The following is a 24203-nucleotide window of genomic DNA, read 5'->3' as shown; positions in this document are numbered from 1 at the left end:
AGTTTTTCGTTTGTATATAAAGTAAACTGATATTAGATTATTTTATGGACTTTATTGTATCCTGAAAACCTATTTATTGACTCAGTACATATCAATTTTGTGGGAGCAAATAACGTTTTAAGGAAAACGATATTATAACGTGCCTTGAAACGTTTTCTGTTTTGCAACATTTTCTCTTTTTGTTATTTTTACAATTCATTCTCAATACTTATACATCTATTATTTAATTAAAATTAATGTTTGTGAACCAAGTTCAAACTTCAAAAGCTAGACATTGGCATATTGGTATAAGATTAAGGGAAGGAATATGAATGAAAGAAAAAAAAATGAGTTGAATAATTTCATTTCATTAATAATTAAAAGCACGGTTGAAGCTTTAAATTTTTAAGAGATTATAGATTAGCCATGAAAAGATCATAAGAGAGTTACCAAAAATTCCAAAAATTCAAAATTTGAATTAATTTATTAAATTACTTATTCATTTATGATTAATCAATATGTTAATAAGATAAGCATTATAAGCTTTAGTAACTTTTAAGTATAATGAAGAGAAAAATATTAATTGATAACTCATAATTGAGATATACTAATTTATTTTATAACTTTCAATTGGCAATTACCTTTAATGCATAAAATGCTGTTCACAGAAAAATCAAAATTATATAAATAATACTTCTGAGAACAATCAAATTGAAATACAAAATATGTCCTAAACAATACATATCGAATAATCAAGTAAGAATGAGTATTGGAGGTTCAATTTCAAGTAGATACACTTACGGAGTCAGCGATACCTGTAGATGGTGAGAGTTTACTTTGTGAGTCAGCGGAGATCGTGGATTGTGAGAGTTCGCTTTATGAGCTAAAGAGGATCGTGGATGGTGAGAGTTATCTGTGAGTCAGCGGAGACCGTGACTGGTAATGAAGATGTGTTTGGGGGGTTGGGTTGACTAAACATCCAATTGATGTATAGAAGCCATGTCCGCATTCCGGACTTTACCTGATCAACGAAACCTAGGGAGAGGACGCTGATTCGTAGATTTGGTGCCATACTAAGGGATCTAAAGGGCTTGTTGGTGACTGAAGTTCCTACGTAATAAAATAAAAAAAAAATTTAAAATTTCATAATTAGTAATTATTATGAGTTTAGGTAGAAAATTGGATGTGAATTTTATAACAAGTGATAACTGTTAAGAAAGGCGTCTATTGGAATGTTATAACTCATACGGAAATTTGGCATTATCATACGACACTATAAAAGGCGAACGCCGGAGGGGCTTCTCTGGGCCGCAGAACCATCAGAGTCTACCGCGTTATCCGCATCCTCTCCTCTCTCTTGTGGTTTTCATTTCATTCTTCTTGCCGGGAAAGTTTGGGGTTTTGCCAATTGATCGATTGTTCTCATTGAGAAGCCATGGATTCTGATTCTGTATCCAACTCTGCCGCCGCTGCTGTCTCCAAGGATTTGGGGAAGAAGAAGAGGGTAAATGCGCATTCCTTTGGGTTTTGTTTTTGTTTCTTGCGTTACATTTTAAAATTTTCATATGGCGTCAGTGTGATTTTATTGTTTGGTTTTTAGGGGAACAGATTGGCGAAGCTGAAGCAGTGCAAACTGGATGTTCGGCGGGAGCAATGGCTTTCTCAGGGTACGCCTGTGAATGATTTCTTTTCGTTTTTAATTTGATATTGGTGTCGAGTTCAATCTTTTGATTCTTTGGGTTCTGATTGTTTTGGCGGAAAATTGTTTGGAGCAAAACCTTTTATGTGACTTTTGCCACCGCCCCTGTTATCCAGAGGGCTTTTTTTTCGGTTAATCTTGGGTGAAGTTTATCGGGTTTTTTCAGTTAGCTCTGGAGATTCTTGATGGGCACAGAACCATGTCCTCCAATTGGTAGTCGGGAACAAGTTTCCGAATCTCTGACCAAAAATAATTCGAAGTTATTTTATTTTTATTTTTATTGCTTGGACCTAAAGAAATTACTATCTCTGTTTGACCCAATTGCAAGAGCATAGCTATACCAACTGAGCTATATCCCCCCGAGCTTCTGAATTATATGAAGCCAGTAAGCAAACAGCCAATCCATGGGTATAAAATAAATCACCAAAAGTAACATGGGTACTAGTTATGCTTTGTTCTGTTGGGGAAAAATGCAGGGAAATACTTAGAATCTTGAATATTAAATTTTTATTTTGAGGTTGAGAGAAAAAAAAGAAAAAACTCCTTTGCTCCATTGAGCTTAACCTTTTATTGTCTTAGTTTATTTAAGATTTCATTTTGAAAAAAAAAACGCTAACACTTGGATTATTATTATTATTATATGCCCTCTTTCCAAAATTTTAACTTTATCTATTTCTCAGAAACAATGAAGAAGATGGTCTGATAGTGTTTAGAAATTGGCTTCCTCTCATTAGCATTTATAAGCATTTCCCTTTTCCTTTCTTCACTTTTTTTTGAAGCAAACATAGGGTTAAAGAGAAAATGGTGCAGTATGTTTCTTGTTGTTCAACCCCTCCTGCATTTCTATTAAAAATTTGTATTCAACCCCTTTTTATTTTTATTAAAAATTTATGGTATTCTCTGCACGATCTTATGATGAAGGGTTGTCTGTTCTTATGTTGGCCACAAATCCAATCTACTTGGGATAAAGGTCATGTATTTTTTGAAGACAAAGAAGCGTGATTGAGATGTATTTTGTTAATTGTTTAGCTGTACAAAATTTATAGAGGGTGTTTTGAACTCATTACCACATGTAGTGTGGCTATTTTAAATGTTCAAATGTGCACCTAAATACACATATTAGAAAGCAAACCAGTTTAATCCTGACAAAGAAACATGGGCTCAAACTAGGTTGGTCGAAATTGCGGGACAAACAAAATTATTTTTAATTCATTAATGTTTGTTGGTTGATTGCTATTGCAGTGAAGAACAAGGGATGCGGTATGGATACAAATAGGATGGTTGGATCCCTACCTGCACCTATGCTGATTTCAAATGAAAAGAACAGATTGTCTGAGAATCTAGAAAAAAGATCTACAGGGATGGAGACTGAGGGGTTGAGTATACATGACAGAGATTTGGAATCCTTGATGAATAGCCCAGTTGGCAGCAGCTTGGGTCGTAATGATTCAAGGAAACATTTTCCTGAAAGTAGCAGCAGCAGCAGCTGTGGTTATTGCTCTGGAAGCGTCAGTGAGGAAGAAGAGGTTGATGGCTGCCTGGATGACTGGGAAGCTGTTGCAGATGCATTGACCTTAGATGACGAACACAGAAGACTTGTTTCAGCACCATCTGGCCAACTTGAAACTATTATTACACCAGCTAATCTTCAACAATCTAACCAGAATTCCAGCATGGGTTTGTTGAAAACAGAGAATGGTGGAATGGACACAGGGCCCCAGCCAGCTTGTCGAGCATGGAGGCCTGATGATGCTTTTCGTCCTCGGAGTCTTCCAAACTTGTCAAAGCAGCATTGTTTTTCCATGAATTCAGACTGGCACGGTGGCCATGGAACCATCCCTTGGGCATGGCAGAGTATTGTTTCCCAGCCTTCTTCATGTCCAATCTGCTATGAGGACTTGGATCTCACTGACTCAAGGTTCTTCCCATGTTCGTGTGGATTTCGACTTTGCCTTTTTTGCCACAAAAAGATTCTTGAAGCAGATGGAAGATGTCCAGGCTGCCGGAAGCAGTATGATGCTACAAATTGCGATATAGGCTCCAATGGAGGGGTTCCACCATTTCAGATGACTCATTCTTGCAGCATGAGCACTAGATCTTAGAAAAGAGTTTCTTATCTCTAAAATCTCATACCCCGCTCCCCTTATTTTCTGGTGTAATGGTGTATTAGTCGTTTGTCAATGCTAAAGTTTTGATTAGCAATGAGGAGTATGTGAGTAGTAGATAGGTGTCTGAATTTTTCAGTAGCTGAATTGGACCTCTAATGAGGTTGTTCTTATGTGTAAGATGTTTTACAAATGTTGTAGGAAATTTATGTGATTACGTGCAATGCATGCATTGTTGTGGATATTTTTGTCGAATCTAGTACAATATTTTTGTTCCTGTCTCTAATTGTGTTCTTTGAACTATCCATTAACCATGTGTACCAATGCTACTCCAGTAGTTGCAGCAGTTGATGTTGCTGAAATGTGATTTGTTTCATCTGCTCCTCACATTGTAAGTCAATAATTTTCTTCACATATCTACCAGTGAATACAAATGTTAATTGCCCATGGCTATCTGGACTTTTTATCTGTTTTTTCTTTTTATTTATTTTAGTATGTACTTGAATGTGTGAGAATTGTATGTTTTGTTCATTACATCGTGATATTTTTTCAGTGCCAGGATAATTCCAAGTTGTTTTGCTTAGCAGTGTAGGGGCCACTGTTGGCGCATAGCTACGTTTTTGCCTTTCGATCTGTTGCTTTTTCAGTTGAATAATTGGGTCTTAAAGTTAGTTATTCTCATTGCAACGGCATTTTATTCAGAGTTCATTTGCTGAGTTTTACGGGAGTCTGGAGATCTCATGCTTCTGCAGATTTTTCAGAGGCGGTTTCTCTCATTTTCTGATATGTTACTGGTCCATTTTATGGGCTTTTGAAGACTTCTCTGCTGAACTGAATATTTTCAATAGGTGCGAAGGAGGCAATGGAATAGACAGTTCTAGTAATCTGGCATTTTTTGTAATCTGTAGGATTGCCTTCCTGCATCACCCAGCAAACCATGGGTACTGCATGAGCTCTGGTGGTCAAGGTAAAGATTCAATCCTTAAATACTTTATCCCTGACAGCCCCAAGCATGCCTTTTTTTTATTTTTTGTTTCTCATTGGCTGGTGAAACTCTCTCTGCTAGAACCTGGTCACTGTTTTCTACAATGCTGCTGCTTTGGGGCCATTACTGCAAGTTGCTGCCAAATTTAAACTTCGATTCTGCACACAAGCTGCCCAACATCTTTTACGGTTTACACATGATTGTGAGCTCTCCTGTACTTGCTCTCCTTTGAGTCCTTTCCTCTTATTTTTTTTTTCCCTTTTTGTGATAGATAGGAATACATAATAGATGTTTTAATCTCCTTCTCCATTTACTAATCCTCCACCACACCCCCCCCCCCCCTCCCCTGCCCCCCCATTTAGGGCAAGAATACTAAATGTTCATCTACAGCCAAAACAACACCCAATTATATTGTAAAGTAATTTGAAAAAAAAAGGCTAGCAAATAAATAATGTCAAAAAACTAGACTTGTAACATTGTATCACCTTATAAATAGAAGGCCTTAAAGCTGCTGTTTGGATCAAGGATTTTGTGAACAAAAGTAAGGAAAAATAAATAAAAATTTTCATTTGTATTTTCTCTCTATATCAATACCATTGAAAATGAAACTTTATTCAAATATGATTAAAAATGAAGCAAAATAAGAAAGTTAAGGAGGAATGGGTTTGCTGTTAACCTGGGTATATGAATTTTGAACCTCTGGTGGTTGAGTTGTGGCTGTTTTTGGAGATCTACATCCTATGGAATTTGGGTTTGGAACGATCCTGGTGAATTAGATTCGAGATTTACCCTTCAGTGCTTGCAGATCCAGATGATTGATAATGCAGTACGCCCATCCTTTTATTTGATTAAATTGAGAAGAAACCTAATTTGCATACTGGGTAGTCTGCTTTGAGCACACTTACAGAGAAACCCGTCCTTTTATTTCAACTCAAAATAACACATGCATGAATACAGGAAAGATAGCTGCTAGTTTTATTTTATTTTTATAGAAAGAAGAAATTCATTAGATAAAGAAAGAATGTACAATCAGGAGAGAGGACATCTCCTTGATGAAATCTGGGAATCTCCAGGAAAACCAAAAAGGAAAAAACACAAAAAATAAAAGTCAACAAAAGAAAATCAGCACGCTGTAAGAAGGGTCCGGGGCTGCCAATTGCGCTGAACATCTGAAATACACATTTCCTTGAAATTTCCATATTCCGCACGCCATAAAGTAGCCATAAAAATAACCTTTTCCCACACCAACCAATATGGTAACTTCAATCCTGAAAATATGCACAGGTTACGTTCCTTTCGCAAGCCCCAAAACACTGCAAATGAGGCACAATTCTGTAATGCAATTCATTCCTTCTTCCCCCCAAACCTACAAAAGAAATTGCCAAGAACCCTGACAAACTCAGCTTTCTTCAAAGTAATTTAACTTACTCCAAACCTTCCATGCAAAATCGCAGTGCAAGAAAAGATGTGAAACTGATTCTAAACAATCAAAGCAAAGCATACATATATTAGGCCTCCTCTGCAACAAGTCATTCAAATTTATCCTATTAAGCACAATCAACCAAAGAAACATTTGATTTTAAGAGAGAGAGGAGGGGGGGGGGGGGGGGGGTGGGGGGTGTGGAAAGGAGAAATTTGTCTCAACGAAGAATTTAAAGAAAGATTTACAAGATTCCAACGAACAATATTCAGATTCCAACAAACAATATTGACTATCATTCAAAAGATACCCTACTAGTATTTAACATAACTAACAACGAAGATAAAATAGTTTTCTTATCATTCAAGGCTCCCCTGAAATGAAGATCTGAAGGAGGTGAAGGACCACCCGAGTCTACACTAAACGAGGAAATGGAATCATTTTGCCTTGAGCTCAAGCGAAAAAGGTGAGGAGAAAGGGTGGACAGAACAACATTCCCATCCATATGTCTTTCCAAAAATGGATATTACAGCCCTTATCCTAAACAAATTTTGTATGGGGAATAAAGAGAGGGTAAATATGAGAGATAGCTTTCCACGGACTTCTTTCCAAAGAGCATCTAGAACCCAAATTAGTATCCCATCCATTTCCATCGAGTGCAAATTTACTTTCGATAACTTTATGTCACACTGAAGAAACCTCTAGTGGGAACCACCAAAGCCATTTAGCTAGAAGAGCTGTGTTCTTAGACACCAAATTTCCAAGACCCAGACCACCCTCTCTTTTAGTCCAAACCACCTCCCAACTCACCACATGATCCTTAGAAGTCACTATTCCTTACCAAAGAAAATCTCTCATAATTCTCTTAATCTTACTTGTGACTCCCATTGGAATTTTAAAGATAGAAAGAAAATACTATGGAATACTAGAAAGAGAGACCCGAATTAAAGTGATCCTCCCAAAGAAAAAAAGAGGCTTCCTTCCACCCATCTAAACGCTTGGACGCTCCACCACTAGATCCCAAAAAACTAGATGATCTAGGATTACCTCCCAAAAGAACCCCTAGATAAGACAATGGCCAACCCAACTATACAAAATTTTAATGCCAACATAACTATATCCATATCTATACATACATAGAGAGTATTCTCCCCCGTTTATTTCTTAAATACCCTTCTATAAATATTATTCAATAATAAAACTAATGTAATAGGAAAAAAAATGGGAATTAGTTTTTGATGATTCAATTCCCCAATTTTGAAAATATCATTAAAATATATTAAATTTATCTAGAAGGATCACCCTTTACATATTTATAATATATATAATAATGATACTAATATATATAATAATGATACTAACTCCACCTGTGATGCACTTAATGTCCTCATTTTTTTAAAGCACGGTCGGACCTAAGCCTTAGTAGAGGAGGAGGGTTGCGTTAGGTAGCTGATAGCAAGTGTAAAATTTTTCATATCACTATGATATGAATCCTTACCGAATATTTGCTGGGACATCCTATACGAGTGACGCTTTACACTTGTACCACTCGTGTGTAGTGACAAGTGGGCAAGGTCATCATCCCGAAGCGACGCGCCGTGTCAGCGCTCGGGTATGGTGTCAAATATGTGAGGAATCCTGCATCATTCTAGATGTGGGAAGGTAAAGAAGTTAGTTCAGGAAACTAGGATTAGATTAGCAACTTGGAATATAGGGACATTTGTGGGTAAAAGTATGAAAATTGTGGACACAATAATTAGAAGAAAAATTAATATAATTTGCCTTAAAGAAACTAAGTGCGTAGGGGAGAAGGTTAGAGAAGTTGATAAATTAGGATTTACACTTTGGTACACTGGAAAAGGAAAACATAAGAAAAGAGTTGGAATTATTGTAGACACAAATTTAAAAGATATCGTTGTTGATGTAAACAGAGTAGGAGATATAATTATAAAAATCAAGATGGTATTAAGCCAAGAGATAATAAATATCATTAGTATTTATATTCCTCAAGTAGGCTTAGCATAAAATCTTAAGAAACAATTTTGGGAAGATATGGATAGTAGTATACAAGACATACTAGGGACTGAGAAAATATTTATAGGAGGAGATCTAAATGGACATGTTGGAAGGAATAATAAAAGTTATGAGACGATGCATAAAGGATATGAATATGGAGACAAAAATGAGCATGAAGATATGATCTTAGATTTCGTTATGTCATATGATTTTAGTATAATGAATACTTGCTATAAGAAGAGAAAAGAACACTTAATAACCTTTAAAAGTGGACAAAATAGAAGTCAAATAATTTTTTTTTAACTAGGAGGGTAGATTGTTTGTCATGCAAGGATTATAAAGTTATTCTAGGTGAAAGTCTAACCACACAACATAGAGTCTTATAGATATATGTATTAAAAAATGGAAGAAAAATGATAAAATAAACCAGTGTAAGATAACTAGATTGTTGAACTTAAAGAGGGATAATATAATAAAAATTAAAGATAAAATGATCAAAGATGGGGATTGGACTATAGAGGATGAGATAGATACAAATACTCCTTGGAGTATATTAGTTAGCTCTATTAAAAAGATAACAAAAGAGATTTTAGATAAATCAAGGGGAATATTCTCGAATAATAAAGAAAGTTAGTGGTGTGATAAAGATGTCTAAAAGGTTGTAAAGACAAAAATAATTTGGTATTAAATGTGGCAAAAATATAGAGACATGGATAACTTTGAAAAGTATAAAGAGGTGAGAAAAGATGCAACAAAAAAGGCAGTTAGTGAAGTTAAATATAGATCATTTAATGGTTTGCATGATTGATTAGATACAAAAGAAGAGGAAAAAGATATATATTTAAACTTGCTAGAGTTAGAGAAAGGAAGAGTAATGACTTCAGAAATGTAGAATGCATAAAAAGTGAGGATGATATTGTCTTGATTAAGGACGAAGACATAAAAGAAAGATGACGAATTTATTTTAGTAAGTTGTTAATTGAAAATCGAATATAAGGCTTAAACTTAGGTTTGACAAATGTGGAAAAGATTAAAAATATGAGATTTATTCACAAAGTTAAAGTTAACGAAGTTAAGTTTGAACTAAAAAAGATAAAAAATGAGAAAGTTATAGGACCGGATAACATCCAAATTGAAATTTGGAAATGCTTAGGTGATAACGGAATTATATGGTTAACTAATTTATTTAATAAAATTATTAAAAACTAAGAAAATGTAAGATGAATAGAGGAAAAATACTTTAATACCTATATATAAAAATAAAGGAAATATTCAAAATTGTAATAACTATCGTGGAATTAAACTTATGAGTCATACAATGAAACTATTAAAAAGGGTAGTTGAATAAAGATTAAGGCTAGAAATGAAGGTCTCAGAAAATCAAATTGGTTTTATGCCTGAAAGATCTACCACAGAAGTTATATATCTTTTAAGAAGATTAAGGGAAATGTTTAAGGAAAAGAAGAGGGACTTGCATATGGTATTTATTGACCCAGAGAAAGCATATGATAAGGTACTTAGGGAAGTTCTATGGCGGGTTTTAGAAAAAAAAAGGTGTTTGTAGTAGATATACTGATGCCATTAAGGATATGTACGATGTAGTAATGACTAGTGTAAGGACTATAGATAGAGAAACTAGAGAATTTCCAATTACCATAGGTGTACATCAAGGATCTGTTTTGAGCCTTTATCTTTTTGCTTAAGTGATGGACCAACTAACTAAGAGTATTCAAAATGAGGTTCCATGGTGTATGTTGTTTGCAAATGATATTATATTAATTGATGAAACTAGGGGCAAAGTAGAGATTGAGTTAGAATTATGGAGAGAAACTTTGGAATCTAGAAGTTTTAGGATAAGTAGAAATAAGACAGAACATATGAAATGTAATTTTAGTAATGGTAAAAGGAATATTGGAGACAAAGTTAAACTTGATGATGAAGAAATAAATAGAACTTGTAGATTTCGATACCTTGGATCTATTATGCAAGTTGAAGGAAAAATTGAAGATGATGTAACTTCTTTGAGCCTTTATCTTTTTACTTAAGTGATAGACCGACTAACTAAGAGTATTCAAAATGAGGTTCCATGATATATGTTGTTTGCAAATGATATTGTATAAATTGATGAAACTAGGGGCAGAGTAGAGACTGAGTTAGAATTATGGAGAGAAGCTTTTGGAATCTAGAGGTTTTAGGATAAGTAGAAATAAGATAGAATATATGAAATATAATTTTAGTAGTGGTAGGAGGAATATTGGAGACAAAGTTAAACTTGATGATGACAAAATAAATAGCACTTGTAGATTTCAATACCTTGGATCTATTATGCAAGTTGATGAAGAAATTGAAGATGATGTAATGCATAGAGTTAAAGAAGGTTGGGTAAAATGGAGAAGTGCTTCAAGTATGCTTTGTGATCATAAAATACCCTTAAAATTTAAAGGGAAGTATTATAGGATGACTATAAGACCAGTTATGCTATATGGATTAGAATGTTGGACAACAAAAAAATAGAATATCCAAAAAGTAAAAGTTGCCACGATGAGAATACTTAGATGGTTGTGTGGTATAACACTAAAAGATAAATTATAGAATGAACATATTCACGGTAAGTTAGGTGTAGTTCCTATAAAAGATAAGATAAGGAAGGGATGACTCAGATGGTATGAACACTTGCAACGTAGGCCACATAGTGTGTCAGTGAGGAAGAGTGAGTTAGTTACTGTGAGGGGCAGTAGAAGGAATAGGGGTAGACCTAAAATAACTTAGAATAAGATAGCGAGTAAGGATTTAATAGCCTTGAATCTGTCAAAAAAAAAAAAATGGTCCATGATCGCATAAATTGACGGAAAAGAATTCATAGCCAATCCCACCTAGTAGGACTTAAGGCTTAGTCTGGTTGTTGTTGTATATAATAATGATACTAATCAAAATATGTATTATAAATGTTGTGTGTAGGTTCAAGTATTCAATGTTTTAGTTGATTGGAGGCTCACATAGGCTTGGGTTACACAATAGGAGGTAGCCCATCTTCCATCCCCTATTCCCTCAGACTCCCAAGGTTTGAACTCGACACCTCCAACTTAAAAGTCCTTTTCACTACTAGGACGTCTTATAGGAGACCAAGTCCCAAGGATTCGATACACTCATTTGGTAAAAATGATTTTTTTTTAATGTTGTTCTTTATTCTTTAATATGATAGCTTATAACTAAATATATATAATCATTAAGACACAAAATAGGAAAAAAAAAAGCATGTGATATTTTTGTGAATCAACAGTAAAATCATTTATTGATTATATTATTTTCTACTAGCACATACAAATATGACAATGATGGGTGCAAGAAATTAGTGTTATGCTGAGGTAAGGTGTATAAAGTCTTTGTAAAGAGTCTAAACGCAAATGCAACTAATATTGATGATAATAATGGACACAAATTTAAAGAAAAAAGAATCAAGAAGCAACTTGAAGATAATTACAACTCTAAAAAAGATTCTTGAAGGTAGGAGTTGGTTGGTTCCCCACCATTGGCTTACTCAACTTAAGAAATTTTGTATATTTAAAACAAAAAAAAAATGTCTTTATCTTGTCTCTTCTAGATGGTAAACCAAAGGCAGATAAGATCATTACGAGTTGAGTTGAATCCAGTATTATTTAGCACATTCTAGTTTGATGAAACCTTTGTTAGGACCCTGTGAGCAACCAGAAAAATATGACACTAGAAATTTAACGTGGTTTGGTCAATATCGACCTACGTCCACGGAGCACACCACATATTCACTATTCACCAAAAAAATACAACTCTCTTCTTCCTCTCACTCTCTTCCTCCTCTCTTTCTTCTATTTGCTCTCTGAGCTTCTCTTGTACATATCACAACTCCACAGCTCCTCTATTTACAGGGCTTGGAATTAATTACAATTTGAATACAATAAATCACAAATGGGAAGTTACATTTATCAAGATAAATGGAGATAAATGCAAACTGCGTTTCCAACTCAAACTCCAGCTATGTCTCTTGGCTCTAGCTACAACAATCTCCCACTTGGAGACAGAGACGTCTCCTCAACCAGTATCATGAATAAATGATATGCCCAAAATATGTCTTCAGGCATGAAGACCAACTGAAGTTGAATACAATTTCAGCTTCTCTGTAATCACCACATTCCCATCTGCTCGATTCCTGCAGACTAATCTGATGGCTGTCAGCTTCACAACTGGTGCAAAGATGCCGGTGTAGTCAATCCATTCCTTATGTTCGAAGCCTTTGATTACGAACTGAGGCTTGTACCTTCTGGAGCCGTTATGCTCCTCTTTGATTCTGTACACCCACTTGTTGTGAAGGGCCTTCTTACCTTTGGGCAACTCAGCTAGTTCCCACGTTCTGTTGGAGGTGAGTGAATTCATCTCGTCTTTCATCGCAAACTTCCACTTGCTCGTATCTGCCACCTGACATGTAATGACCTGAAGAATAATGGTATTTAAATAATAATAATAAAGAGGGAGGGAAATGGAAACAAAGACAGAAGGAGGTAGCAGACTTCATTGACGACATTGCACTTTGTGAGAAATAACTGAGGAAACTTATCAGGTCCTCATCGATGAACACAGGGGATTCGTTGACGAGGGTACAAGAGGGCCTCGTCGACAAAGACAAGTTTCGTTGACTAGAAGATACCGAGAAGGGTTTTGTGGGCAACTCTGAATTTCATCAATGAAGGGAAGAGTTCGTCGACGAGGAGCCTTCTTGACCTCGTCAAAGAGGTGACGTGGCTCGTCGACGAAGGCCAATGTATAAATAGCTCGAACTTCATTTTTAAGCATAATTTTCGGCCAAAACCCTCTCTTTCTCTCTCTCTCTCTCTCTCTCTCTCTCTCTCTCTCCTCCATTCGGAACTCCGTTGAAATCCATCCTTGAGTTGAGGTAAGACTTTTTATTCGAAATTTGGCCTTTCCACAGTTGAAGGAAATGATGTACTCGAATAAATACTGAAGTTTAGTTATGAGAATTATCATTTTTAGGGTACTGCTTAGGGTTTCTTACGGGTGTAAGACCAGTATTATAGAGGGGCTTTTCAGTTGCCAGGTAAAGGGATAAATTAAAACAGTTATTTTTCATTGAAATTACTATTATTTAATTGTAGAATAATTTTCAGAAAGCATGTGATTATATATAAGTATAATTGAGAAAATGTGAGTTTGAGAAGATACTACAATTGTATAGGAAATGTGATTTCAGAACGGAATATATGATTTCATTCAATTTGTGTGGCGTGAATATTATTATACATATATATATATATATATATATATATATACATATATTATACCATGTCAAGTTAAATTTACAAAATAAGCATGTTTACAAATATTTTCGGGAATAACATGTTAAACACAGTAAATTATGATTTAAGAATAAATGATATGTTCGGCGCAAGGCCATAATTGATGTTTGGCACGAGACCGTATTTACTCATGTTATTCGGCACAAGGCCGTATTTATTGATGTTTTTGGTGTGTGGCTGTAATTATTATGTTAATGTAAGATTCAGAAAATGCTATTATTTGATTTACGATAAACAGTATATGTTTATGTTTTATATGTTATCAGAACCCGGATGTTAGTTTAATTTAGTTTTAGGAGCACAATACCGTAACTTATAGATCAGATATCTATGATTAAATTGGTGCTAACCACCCCCACGAGAGGGTGAGAGATGGATAGTTGATATAGCTTTCAGTGTAGAGTGTAGACATCCACCTGGAAGTCTGGACCATGGTGTGGCGGACCCATTGTACTTACAGACATTTTTGACTTGGTAGTGGTCGGCCAACCATTGTCGTGTCCCGCCTTCGGGCTGCACAACCCGTCATGGGGGGTAATACATGACATCATCTAGTTATACATCCTGGGTAGTTTTCAGTATTATAGATTATATCAGATAATACATAATTAATATGATTACTTGGAAGTATGAAATTATATGTTTATTTAACTATATTACGATCTATGTTTTATTATATGTGAAATGTATGATATATGTATTACAATATTAAATATTCATGTTGTCACACAACTGATTTTAATTTATCTACCCTTACTGACAGGTGTCTCACCCTAAGTTTAAATTATTTCAGGAAACCCGGAGAGACCGACGGGTCAGAGCCACCACTGAGTGAGTTGAACTTCCCTACTTGAAGGATAAGTTCTAATCTAGGATCAGGAGATTTTTGTTGTAAGATCCTAGGTTTATTTTGATATTTTGGAGATTGTATATATAAACACAGTATCTTTGGGAATATAGTAGACTCTGGTATTATGTCATTTATGGTTGATGAATGTGATTTACATTTACTACTGCCTAGGTTCTACTGTGTATGATAGGTGTCCTCACTACCCACGGGTTCGGGTTGACTATTTTATTTATTATGTTTTATTTTATATTAAGATAAGAATGATGTTACAGTTTGGTATCAGAGCCAGGTTACTAGGTCTTGTAGACTCTAGAATGTAGCAGTAATAATATCAGAGTGTAGGATAAGGGGATTTGAGGTCTGGTTTTGTAGTCTAGATGCAAGACTTCCATGGTGGTTTGTGTGCTTTTCCTAGTGTGATGATTTCAGGAAAGTCATGATAAACTATCGTTGGGTTGGGTATTTAGGTTGCAGGATTGATTCTTGAATTAAGATCAGAAGAGATGAATTAATTAGGAGAATATATTATATGAGTTGGATAATATGTATAGTGAAGGGGTTTTGAATTATGTTATTTGTTTTTTAGGATGGACCCTGGTGGCAGTAGTGCCCATGCTAGTGGGAATAAGGGTGCTGGACCCTCAGGCGCTGCGGGCGGTGATTCGAATGCAGTTTTGCACAGCGTGGCGCAACAAGTAATGATCGAAATTGCTAAGAGATCGAGGGAATAGAGGGGGGGGTCCATCGGTAGGCCACGGTAGCTCGATAAAGAAATTTAGAAAGATGAATCTTCTGGGTTTCTCAAGAGGGACAGATCCTATAGTCGCTAAAAACTAGGTACAAGAGATAGAGAAAATATTTGCAGTGCTGCAGTGTTCTAAGGAGCAGAGAGTGTTGTTTGCTACCTACAGACTGACTGGAGAGGCTGAGAGGTGGTGGACGGCGGTGAAACTTTTGGAGTAGTAGAGAACGATACCTATGGAGATGACATGAGAGCGATTTAAGGAGACATTCTTCGACAGGTATTTTCCAGCCTCGTCTAGGGAAGTGAAGATTGAGGAGTTCCTGAATGTGAAGCAGGGACAGTAGACCGTATAACAATATGCAGAGGGGTTTATTGAGTTATCCCACTTCTCCCTGTACATCATACCAGATGAAGTAAAGAAGGTACGACAGTTTGAGAGAGGTCTGAGGAGAGAAATTTATAAGCAGGTGTCGATACTGAAGTTGTAGGATTTTGCTGAGCTGGTGGATAGAGCCACTATAGCAGAGATTGGGGAGCGGTTGGAAGCTGAGGAGCAGAGGCAGAAGAAGAGATTCGCACCTTCCGTTCCCAGTAGGGAGTCGGCCGTGGTTCATGGAAGAGAGGTGGTTATTACAGAGATCGGAGATAGGAGACCAGGAATTGCGATTTCCAGGGTGTGCATCTATCTCCAGCTTGCTTGTCTTGCTGGAAGAGACACCTGGGGGAGTGTCGTGCTGGGCGAGGTGTTTGCTACCGGTGTGGGGAGCCAGGGCATATGATGAGGGATTGTCAGACTCATATTGGTGTTGCTCCTGCTCCTAGACCTACTTGAGGAGGCTATCAGGCGCCACGTGGAGGCCAACAATGATTTATGGCCCCAGCCAGGGTTTTTGCTCTGACGCCGGGTGACGTTGAGGCAGCCGGCGATATGGTGACAAGTACGGTTAATATGTTTTCATTTAAAGTTACTGCACTCTTTGACTCAGGGGCCACACTCGTTTGTATCTGTGCGGTGTGTTAATTGTGTGGGGCTGAAACACAAACACTAAATGTTGAATTATTAGTAGCGACACCGATCGGGTTAGCAGTGAGATGTAGTAGGGTACTCCGTGGTTGTCCAGTTAATGTTCAGGGGAGGATTCTATCTGTTGATTTGGTAGTGCTAGATATGCATGAATTTGATATTATTTTCGGCATGGATTAACTAGCAGCTAATTTTGCTAGTATAGACTGCCATGCTAGAGAAGTATTTTTTAGACCGCCAGGAAGACCAAAATTCAGATTTATAGGGTCACGAGTGCAATCTCTACCTCAGATGGTTTCAGCCATTCAGGTGAGGAGACTGCTCTTGAGTGGTTGTCAGGGATTTATGGCCTTTGTGAAGGAAACAATAAGGAATGAAGTGAAGCTCACCAGTATGCCAATAGTAAAGGAGTTTATTAATGTGTTTCAGGATGAATTTTTGAGTTTGCCACCTAATCGTGAGGTAGATTTTTCCATTGATCTACTTTCAGGTACAACGCCGATCTCTAAAGCACCGTATCGAATGATGCCAGTAGAGTTGGCAGAACTGAAAGATTAGTTGTAGGATTTGCTTGATAAGGGCTTCATACGACGTAGTGTATCACCGTGGGGAGCTCTAGTACTGTTCGTGAAGAAGAAGGACGGGTCTATGAGGATATGCATAGACTACAGGAAGATTAATAAAGTGACCATCAAGAACAAGTATCCTCTACCCTGTATCGATGATTTGTTTGACTAGCTCTAAGGTACACGGGTATATTCTAAGATCGATCTCAGGTCAGACTACCATCAAGTAAAGGTGAGAGTGGAAGATGTATCGAAAACGACTTTCAGGACGAAGTATGGGCATTACGAGTTCCTTGTTATGCCATTTGTTCCGACGAATGCTTCTGCGATATTTATGGATTTGATGAATAGAATTTTTCATCCATATTTAGATCAGTTTGTTGTTGTTTTTATTGATGATGTATTGGTCTATTCAAGGAGCTATGAGGAGCACGAGATACATTTGAGGCAAGTTTTGTAGATGCTCAGGGAGAAGAAACTGTATGCAAAGTTCAGTAAATATGACTTCTGGCTCGAGAAGGTTGTGTTTTTGGGGCATGTTATCTTAGGAGACGGAATTTCTGTGGATCTCAGTAAGATTGATGCAGTAGTGAATTGGGCTAGACTGAGAAATGTCCAGGAGATTAGGGGTTTCTTGGGATTAGCCGGTTATTACGGTCGTTTCGTTAAGGGATTCTCAGTTTTATTAGAGCCTCTGACACGACTGACTAGGAAGAATGCCAGATTTGAATGGGACGACAGCTGTGAGCAGAGTTTTTAGGAATTGAAGCAGAGGCTAGTCACAACACTAGTACTGATCATCCCGTCTGGGGGTGAGGGTTATACTATCTACAGTGATGTGTCCTTGAAGGGACTTGGCTATGTATTGATGCAGCATGGTAGGATGGTGGCATATGCGTCCAGACAATTGAAAGAATATGAAAAGAACTACCCTACCCATGATCTTGAATTGGCTGCGATGGTACACGCATTGAAAATTTGGAGGCATTACCTGTACGACGAACAATGTGAGATATTCTCTGACCATGAGTTTGAAGTATTTCTTCACCCAAAGGGAATTTAATATGAGGCAGAAAAGGTGGTTAGAGTTGATTAAGGACTTTGACTGTACTATCAGTTACCACCTAGGGAAAGCAAACGTGGTAGCTGATGCACTGAGCAGGAAGTCTGGGGAATCAGCTTTGACAACTATGGAAATCCAGCGTTCGGTCATGATGGATCTAGAGAGACTCGGCATTGAATTGATTGGGAGTAATCCTCTAGTATGTATCGCCAGCCTAGTTGTACAACCTACTCTGCAGGAAAGAATAAAAACTGCCGAGAAAGAAGACCCAGAATTAGTAGAAGTGATGGATAGAGTGCAGAGTGGTCAGGGGGAGGAATTTAGTATTGCAGATGATGGAGCTTTGTGATTCCGTTCTAGATCATGTGTTCTTGCCAATACTGACATTAGGAAGACTATTTTAGAGGAGGCTCATAGATCTTTGTATACAGTTCATCCTGACAGTATGAAAATGTATAGGGATCTACGAGAGTTTTATTGGTGGAGTGGTATGAAGAGAGAGATTGCAGAGTATGTAGCCTAGTGTTTGAAGTGCCAGCAGGTAAAAACTGAGCGCCAGAGGCTAGCGGGTCAGTTGCAGCCGTTATTTATCCTAGAGTGGAAGTGGGATCATATATCCATGGATTTCGTTTCAGGGCTATCGTCGACATCGTATGGCCAGAATGCGATTTGGGTGATAGTAGACCAGTTGACTAAGATCGCCCATTTTCTCCCTATCAAGATCAGTTATTCCATCAACTGTTTAGCGGAGATTTACTTCCAGGAGATAGGTTGTTCACATGGAGTGCCCATATCTATTATGTCATATCGAGACTCGCATTTTACGTCACGGTTCTGGAGAAGCTTGCAGGAAGCTTTACGGTCTCAGGTATCATTTAGCACGACATTCCATCCTCAGTCAGACGGGCAGACTGAGAGGACGGGTAGACTGAGAGGACGATACATATATTAGAAGATATGTTCCGAGCATGTGTATTAGATTTTGGGGGTATTTGGACTCAGTTCATGCCGCTGGTGGAATTCGCGTATAATAACAGTTTTCAGGTCAACATTGGTATGACACCGTTTGAGGCACTGTACGGTAGGAGATGTCGATCTCCTTTGTATTAAGACAAGATGGGTGAGTAGTGAGTTATGGGGCCAGAGCTGGTACAATAGGCGTACAATAAAGTTTGGCTCATTAGGGATAAAATCAGTGCAGCTCGGAGCCAATAGAAGAGTTATACCGACAATCGCCGCAGGATTTTGGAGTTCGATGTAGGTGATCATGTATTCTTGAAGATAGATCCGTTAAAAGGGGTTATGAGGTTTGGTAAGAAGGGTAAACTTAGCCCTAAGTTTATCGGTCCATTTGAGATTTTAGAGAAAGTGGGGCCGGTGGCCTATAGTCTAGCTTTGCCCCCTACACTATCTAGGATGCACGACGTATTCTGCGTATCCATGTTGAGGAAATACGTCCCAGATCCTTTTCATATTATCAGCTATGGTGAGTTGGAGTTCGGTGATTCGCTAGTCTATGAGGAGGTACCAGTGTAGATTATGGACAGAAAGGAATAGGAACTACGTAATAAGAAGATTCCTCTGGTAAAGGCTCTATGGAGGAATCATGTAGTAGAAGAGGCTTCTTGGGAGCTCGAGGAACAGATCAGATAGAAATACCCGCAATTATTCCAAGAAGTCCATACGTGATTAAGAAATGTGAGTAAATATGTAATGTTTCTTTTGTAGGTACATGTAATACTCTAGTAGTAAGTGGTATTTTAGTTTTGGGGGAATTTACTTTTGGTTTATGTAATCTCCTAGGACTTGAAATGTAACCATGATATTCCTTCGCCATAAGTGAGGGTAAGTAATAAAATAAGTAGACCATTTTGCCTTTAAGGGATGATGAATTATATGAATAATAAATTTCGAGGACTAAATTTTATAAGGAGGGGAGAATATAATGACCCGAAGAATAATGGTATTTAAATAATAATAAAGAGGGAGGGAAATGGAAACAGAGACAAAAGGAGGCAGCAGACTTTGTCGACGACATTGCACTTTGGGAGAAATAACTGAGGAAATTTATCAGGTCCTCATCGATGAACACAGGGGATTTGTCGACGAGGGTATAAGAGGGCCTCGTCGACGAAGACAAGTTTCGTCGACGAGAAGATACTGAGAAGGGTTTTTTGGGAAACTGTGAATTTCTTCAACGAAGGGGAGAGTTTGTCGATGAGGAGCCTTCTTGACCTCGTCGACGAGGTGACATGGCTCGTCGACGAAGGCCAATGTATAAATAGCCCGAACTTCATTTTTAAGCATAATTTTCGGCACAAAACCCTCTCTCTCCTCCCTTTGGTTCTCCACCTTTCTCTTTTCGATTTCGGGCTGAATTTCAGCCGGTTTGAAGATCTGAAGCCACCACGACGCTCCTAGAGAAGTTCTCTGCATATTTGTCGGAGCGGATCATCGGTGGAACTCCATTGAAATCCATCCTTGAGTTGAGGTAAGGTTTTTTATTCGAAATTTGGTCTTTCCACAGTTGAAGGAAATGATGTACTCGAATAAATACTGAAGTTTAGTTATGAGAATTATCATTTTTAGGGTACTGCTTAGGGTTTCCTACGGGTGTAAAACCAGTATTATAGAGGGGCTTTTCAGTTGTCAGGTAAGGGGATAAATTAAAACAGTTATTTTCCATTGAAATTACTATTATTTAATAGTAGAATAATTTTCAGAAAGCACGTGATTATATATATATATATATATATATATATATATATATATATTATACCATGTCAAGTTAAATTTACAAAATAAGCATGTTTACAAATATTTTCGGGAATAACATGTTAAACACAGTAAATTATGATTTAAGAATAAATGATATGTTCGGCGCAAGGTCGTAATTGATGTTTGGCGCGAGGCCATTTTTACTCATGTTATTCGGGGCAAGGCCGTATTTATTGATGTTTTTGGCGCGAGGCTGTAATTATTATGTTAATGTAAGATTCAGAAAATGCTATTATTTGATTTACGATAAACAGTATATATTTATGTACTATATGTTATTAGAACCCGGATGTTAGTTTAATTTAGTTTCAGGAGCATGGTATCGTAGCTTATAGATCAGATATCTATGATCAGATTGGTACTAACCACCCCATGAGGGGGTGGGATATGGATAGTCGATTTGACTTTCAGTGTAGAGTGTAGACGTCCACCTGGCAGTCTGGACTAGGGCGTGGCGGGCCCATCGTACTTACAGATATTTTTGATTCGGCAGTAGTCGACAAGCCATTGTCGGGTTCCGCCTTCGGGTTGCACAACCTGTCATGGAGGGTAATACATGACATCAACTAGCTTTACATTCTGGGTAGTTTTCAGTATTATAGATTATATCAGATAATACATGATTAGTATGATTACTTGGAAGTATGAAATTATATGTTTATTTAACCATATTACGATCTATGTTTTATGATATGTGAAATGTACGGTATGTATTACAACATTAAATATTCATGTTGCCACACAACTGATTTTAATTTATCTACCCTTACTAAGAGGTGTCTTACCCTAAGTTTAAATTATTTCAGGAAACCTAGAAAGACCGGCATGTCAGGGCCGCCGCTGAGTGAGTTGAGCTTCCCTGCTTGAAGGGTAAGTTCTGATCTAAGATCAGGAGATTTTTTTTGTAAGATCCTAGGTTTATTTTGATATTTTGGAGGTTGTATATATAAACACAGTATCTTTGGGAATATAGTAGACTCTGGTATTATGTAATTTATGGTTGATGAATGTGATTTACATTTACTGCTGCCTAGGTTCCGCTGTGTATGACAGGTGTCCCCACTACCCATGGGTTCGGGTTGACTATTTTATTTATTATGTTTTATTTTAGATTAAGATACGCAGGACGTTACATGACATGCTTCATTATAGCATTCGGGCACTCCTCTATCTGTAGGAAGTAAGTGCTGCCGAGAAGATCTCCTAAGCTCTGGTACTGGAGTAAGAGGTGGTGGTGCAACAATCTGCTTCACATGTTCCTCTTCCTGAGGAATCTTGGTATTCTGCTGAGGATTCTCGATGTTCTGCTGACGTGTCCTTACACCTTCTAGAGCATCATCCACATCTACAAAGGTCATTTCAAACTCTATAGATTTTGTTGTGTGTCTATCTTTGTACATCACATTTTTATCAAAAATCACATCTCTGTTTCTGATCACGTTTTTGTTTTCATCATCCCAAATGCGATATCCATATTCATCCACCATAACCGATGAATGTGCATTTTCGAGATTTCAGATCCAGCTTATTCCTGACATGATCATTGATATGTACATATGTAACACAACAAAAAACTTTCAAATGTGAAAGTCTTACCTTTTTGTTACTCCAAACTTCTTCTAGTAGACTATAGTCCAATGGTACTGATGGACTCCTGTTAATCAAATAAACTTCTGTATTAACCGCTTCTGCCCAAAACATCTTTGGCAAGCCTGACTACATACACATGCTTCTAGTTTTCTCTGTCAAAGTTTTGTTCATCTGCTCGGCTACACTATTGTGTTGAGGCGTACCTGACACACTTCTTTCCATTTTGATACCATGCTCATAGCAGAATTTTTTGAACTTGGTGTCAACATACTCACCATCGTTATCTGTTCTCAGCTTCTTGATTTTCAAATCAGTTTCATTTTCTACCATCACTTTCCAAATTTTAAAAGTATAAAAAACATCAGATTTATACTTCAGTAAGTAAACTCATACCTTCCGTGAATGATCATCGATAAACGTGACGAAGTAATACTTTGTACCTGTGGATGAAATGGTTGTTGGTCCCCATACATCTGAATGAACTAGCTCAAGTCTCTCCTTCTTTGGGGTACTGATGTTTGTCTAAAAACTGACTCTCTTCTATTTCCCAAATATGCAATCCTCACATGTGTCAATCTTCACCGACTATAAATCACTCAACTTATCCTTTAAATGCATCACCCTGAGTCCCTTCTCACTTAGGTGCCCGAGTCGTTGATGCCATAAGTTGCTATCATCATTTCTTGTAGCAACTGTAATAGACATGCATGCATCAGGAGTTACATAAAGAGTACCACTTTTATTACCTCGAGCAATTGTCAATGCTCCTTTCGAAATCTTCCATTCATCACCAATGAAATATGTGTTATATCCTTCATCTGCCAATTGATCAACTGAGATCAAATTCTTCCTCAAGTTTGGAATATACCTGACATCTCTCAGTTTCCATACCAACCCATTCATTTTGATCTTCACTGTCCTCTTACTGGCAATGTTGCAAAGTTGATCATTGCCCAGATATACTTTATCGAAATTACCTGATGTATACTCCTCTAGGCAATCTCTGCTGCAAGTGGCATGGAATGAAGCTCCAGAGTCTACCACCCAAGACTCCTTTTTACTCTCCAAAGAGCAGATCAACAAATCATCATTTTCTGAAGCAACATTGGCTTCTATATTTGCCCTCGTCTCGTATTCTTTTTTCTAACTTATGTAGTGGTTCTTATAGTGACCAGTCTTTCCGCAGTTCTAGCACTCAATAATTTTTGTACTCTAGGAACCCATGTCTTGAGAACCTCTGGGATTTCTGGATTTAGATCGCCTGGGTCTAGATCTGCCGTGGTTGTTTGATTGTCCATGCCTGCTTCCTCTACCTTGACTTTCCATGTTCAAGGCTGAACTCGAAGTGGAGCTATGGTTTGACTGCATTTTGATTTCCTCCGTCAAAATCATGCTGACGACCTTATCGTATACAATCTTTGATTTTCTTACAGAGCTACTAATTGCAGTAACAACACCATTACTGATTGAGAATCAGTAGGGCACGAATCTCATTATCAAATGTTATCCTGACTGAGGCAAGTTGATCCTTCAACTCGTTGATATTATTCAAATGCCTGCTAAAACTTTCACCTGCAAACATACACATAATAAATAATCTTTTCATGAGATGTACCTTGTTTGTGGCTAAAAGCTACTCGTACATATTAGAGAGGGCATTCATTACAGACTTGGTGGACGATATATGCTTGATATTGAATGTCACAGATTTTGACAACGCCGTTCTGATGGCTCCAAGAGCTTTTTGATCAATCAACTCCCACTCGTCCTTATTCATAGATGCTGGCTTACCCTTCAATGGTAAGTGCAATTCCTTCCCAAACAAATAATCTTCTAGAAATCGAAATTGTTGCCATTGAATGTTTCGATTTTTGAGCTCTTTTCGTTCAACATCTCGATTCGCTGATTTAGAGATGGAATTAGCTTAAATAGATTGCACGGTTGGATCCGGAACGGTCAAAAACCTTAGAAATGGTTCAAGTCGTTTGAAAAACAGACCTAAAACGACTCTGAAAATCTCGGTCAAAGTTAAGGTCAA

The 24203-nt window shown here is 37.3% G+C and overlaps 1 protein-coding gene across 2 annotated transcripts; it reads left to right on the top strand.

The window, feature by feature from the left end:
* Window positions 1-1223: 1223 nt before the first annotated feature.
* Window positions 1224-4025, top strand: LOC131168364 (uncharacterized). 2 transcript variants are annotated; one of them, XM_058127733.1, is made up of 3 exons: window positions 1224-1483; window positions 1580-1646; window positions 2921-4025. In XM_058127733.1, exons 1-3 carry the CDS (start codon window positions 1415-1417, stop codon window positions 3778-3780), a joined length of 996 nt encoding a protein of 331 aa, XP_057983716.1. In that variant the 5' UTR covers window positions 1224-1414; the 3' UTR covers window positions 3781-4025. The 2 variants fall into 2 exon arrangements, with proteins under 2 accessions (XP_057983716.1, XP_057983717.1); XM_058127734.1 differs by having other exon boundaries at window positions 1352-1483; window positions 1588-1646.
* The last annotated feature ends 20178 nt before the right edge of the window (window positions 4026-24203 follow it).

This window comes from Malania oleifera, chromosome 11, assembly GCF_029873635.1.
Source record: "Malania oleifera isolate guangnan ecotype guangnan chromosome 11, ASM2987363v1, whole genome shotgun sequence".
Lineage (NCBI taxonomy): Eukaryota > Viridiplantae > Streptophyta > Magnoliopsida > Santalales > Ximeniaceae > Malania > Malania oleifera.
Note: the sequence above shows the minus strand (reverse complement) of the source record. Positions and strands in the feature narration are given on the sequence as shown.

Excerpts from the sequence above, each read along its gene's own strand:
- LOC131168364 (XM_058127733.1), top strand. The coding sequence starts at position 1,415 with ATGGATTCTGATTCTGTATCCAACTCTGCCGCCGCTGCTGTCTCCAAG. Across the intron at positions 1,484-1,579 it reads ATTTGGGGAAGAAGAAGAGG|GGGAACAGATTGGCGAAGCT; the intron begins GTAAATGCGCAT and ends TTTGGTTTTTAG. Across the intron at positions 1,647-2,920 it reads GGAGCAATGGCTTTCTCAGG|TGAAGAACAAGGGATGCGGT; the intron begins GTACGCCTGTGA and ends TTGCTATTGCAG.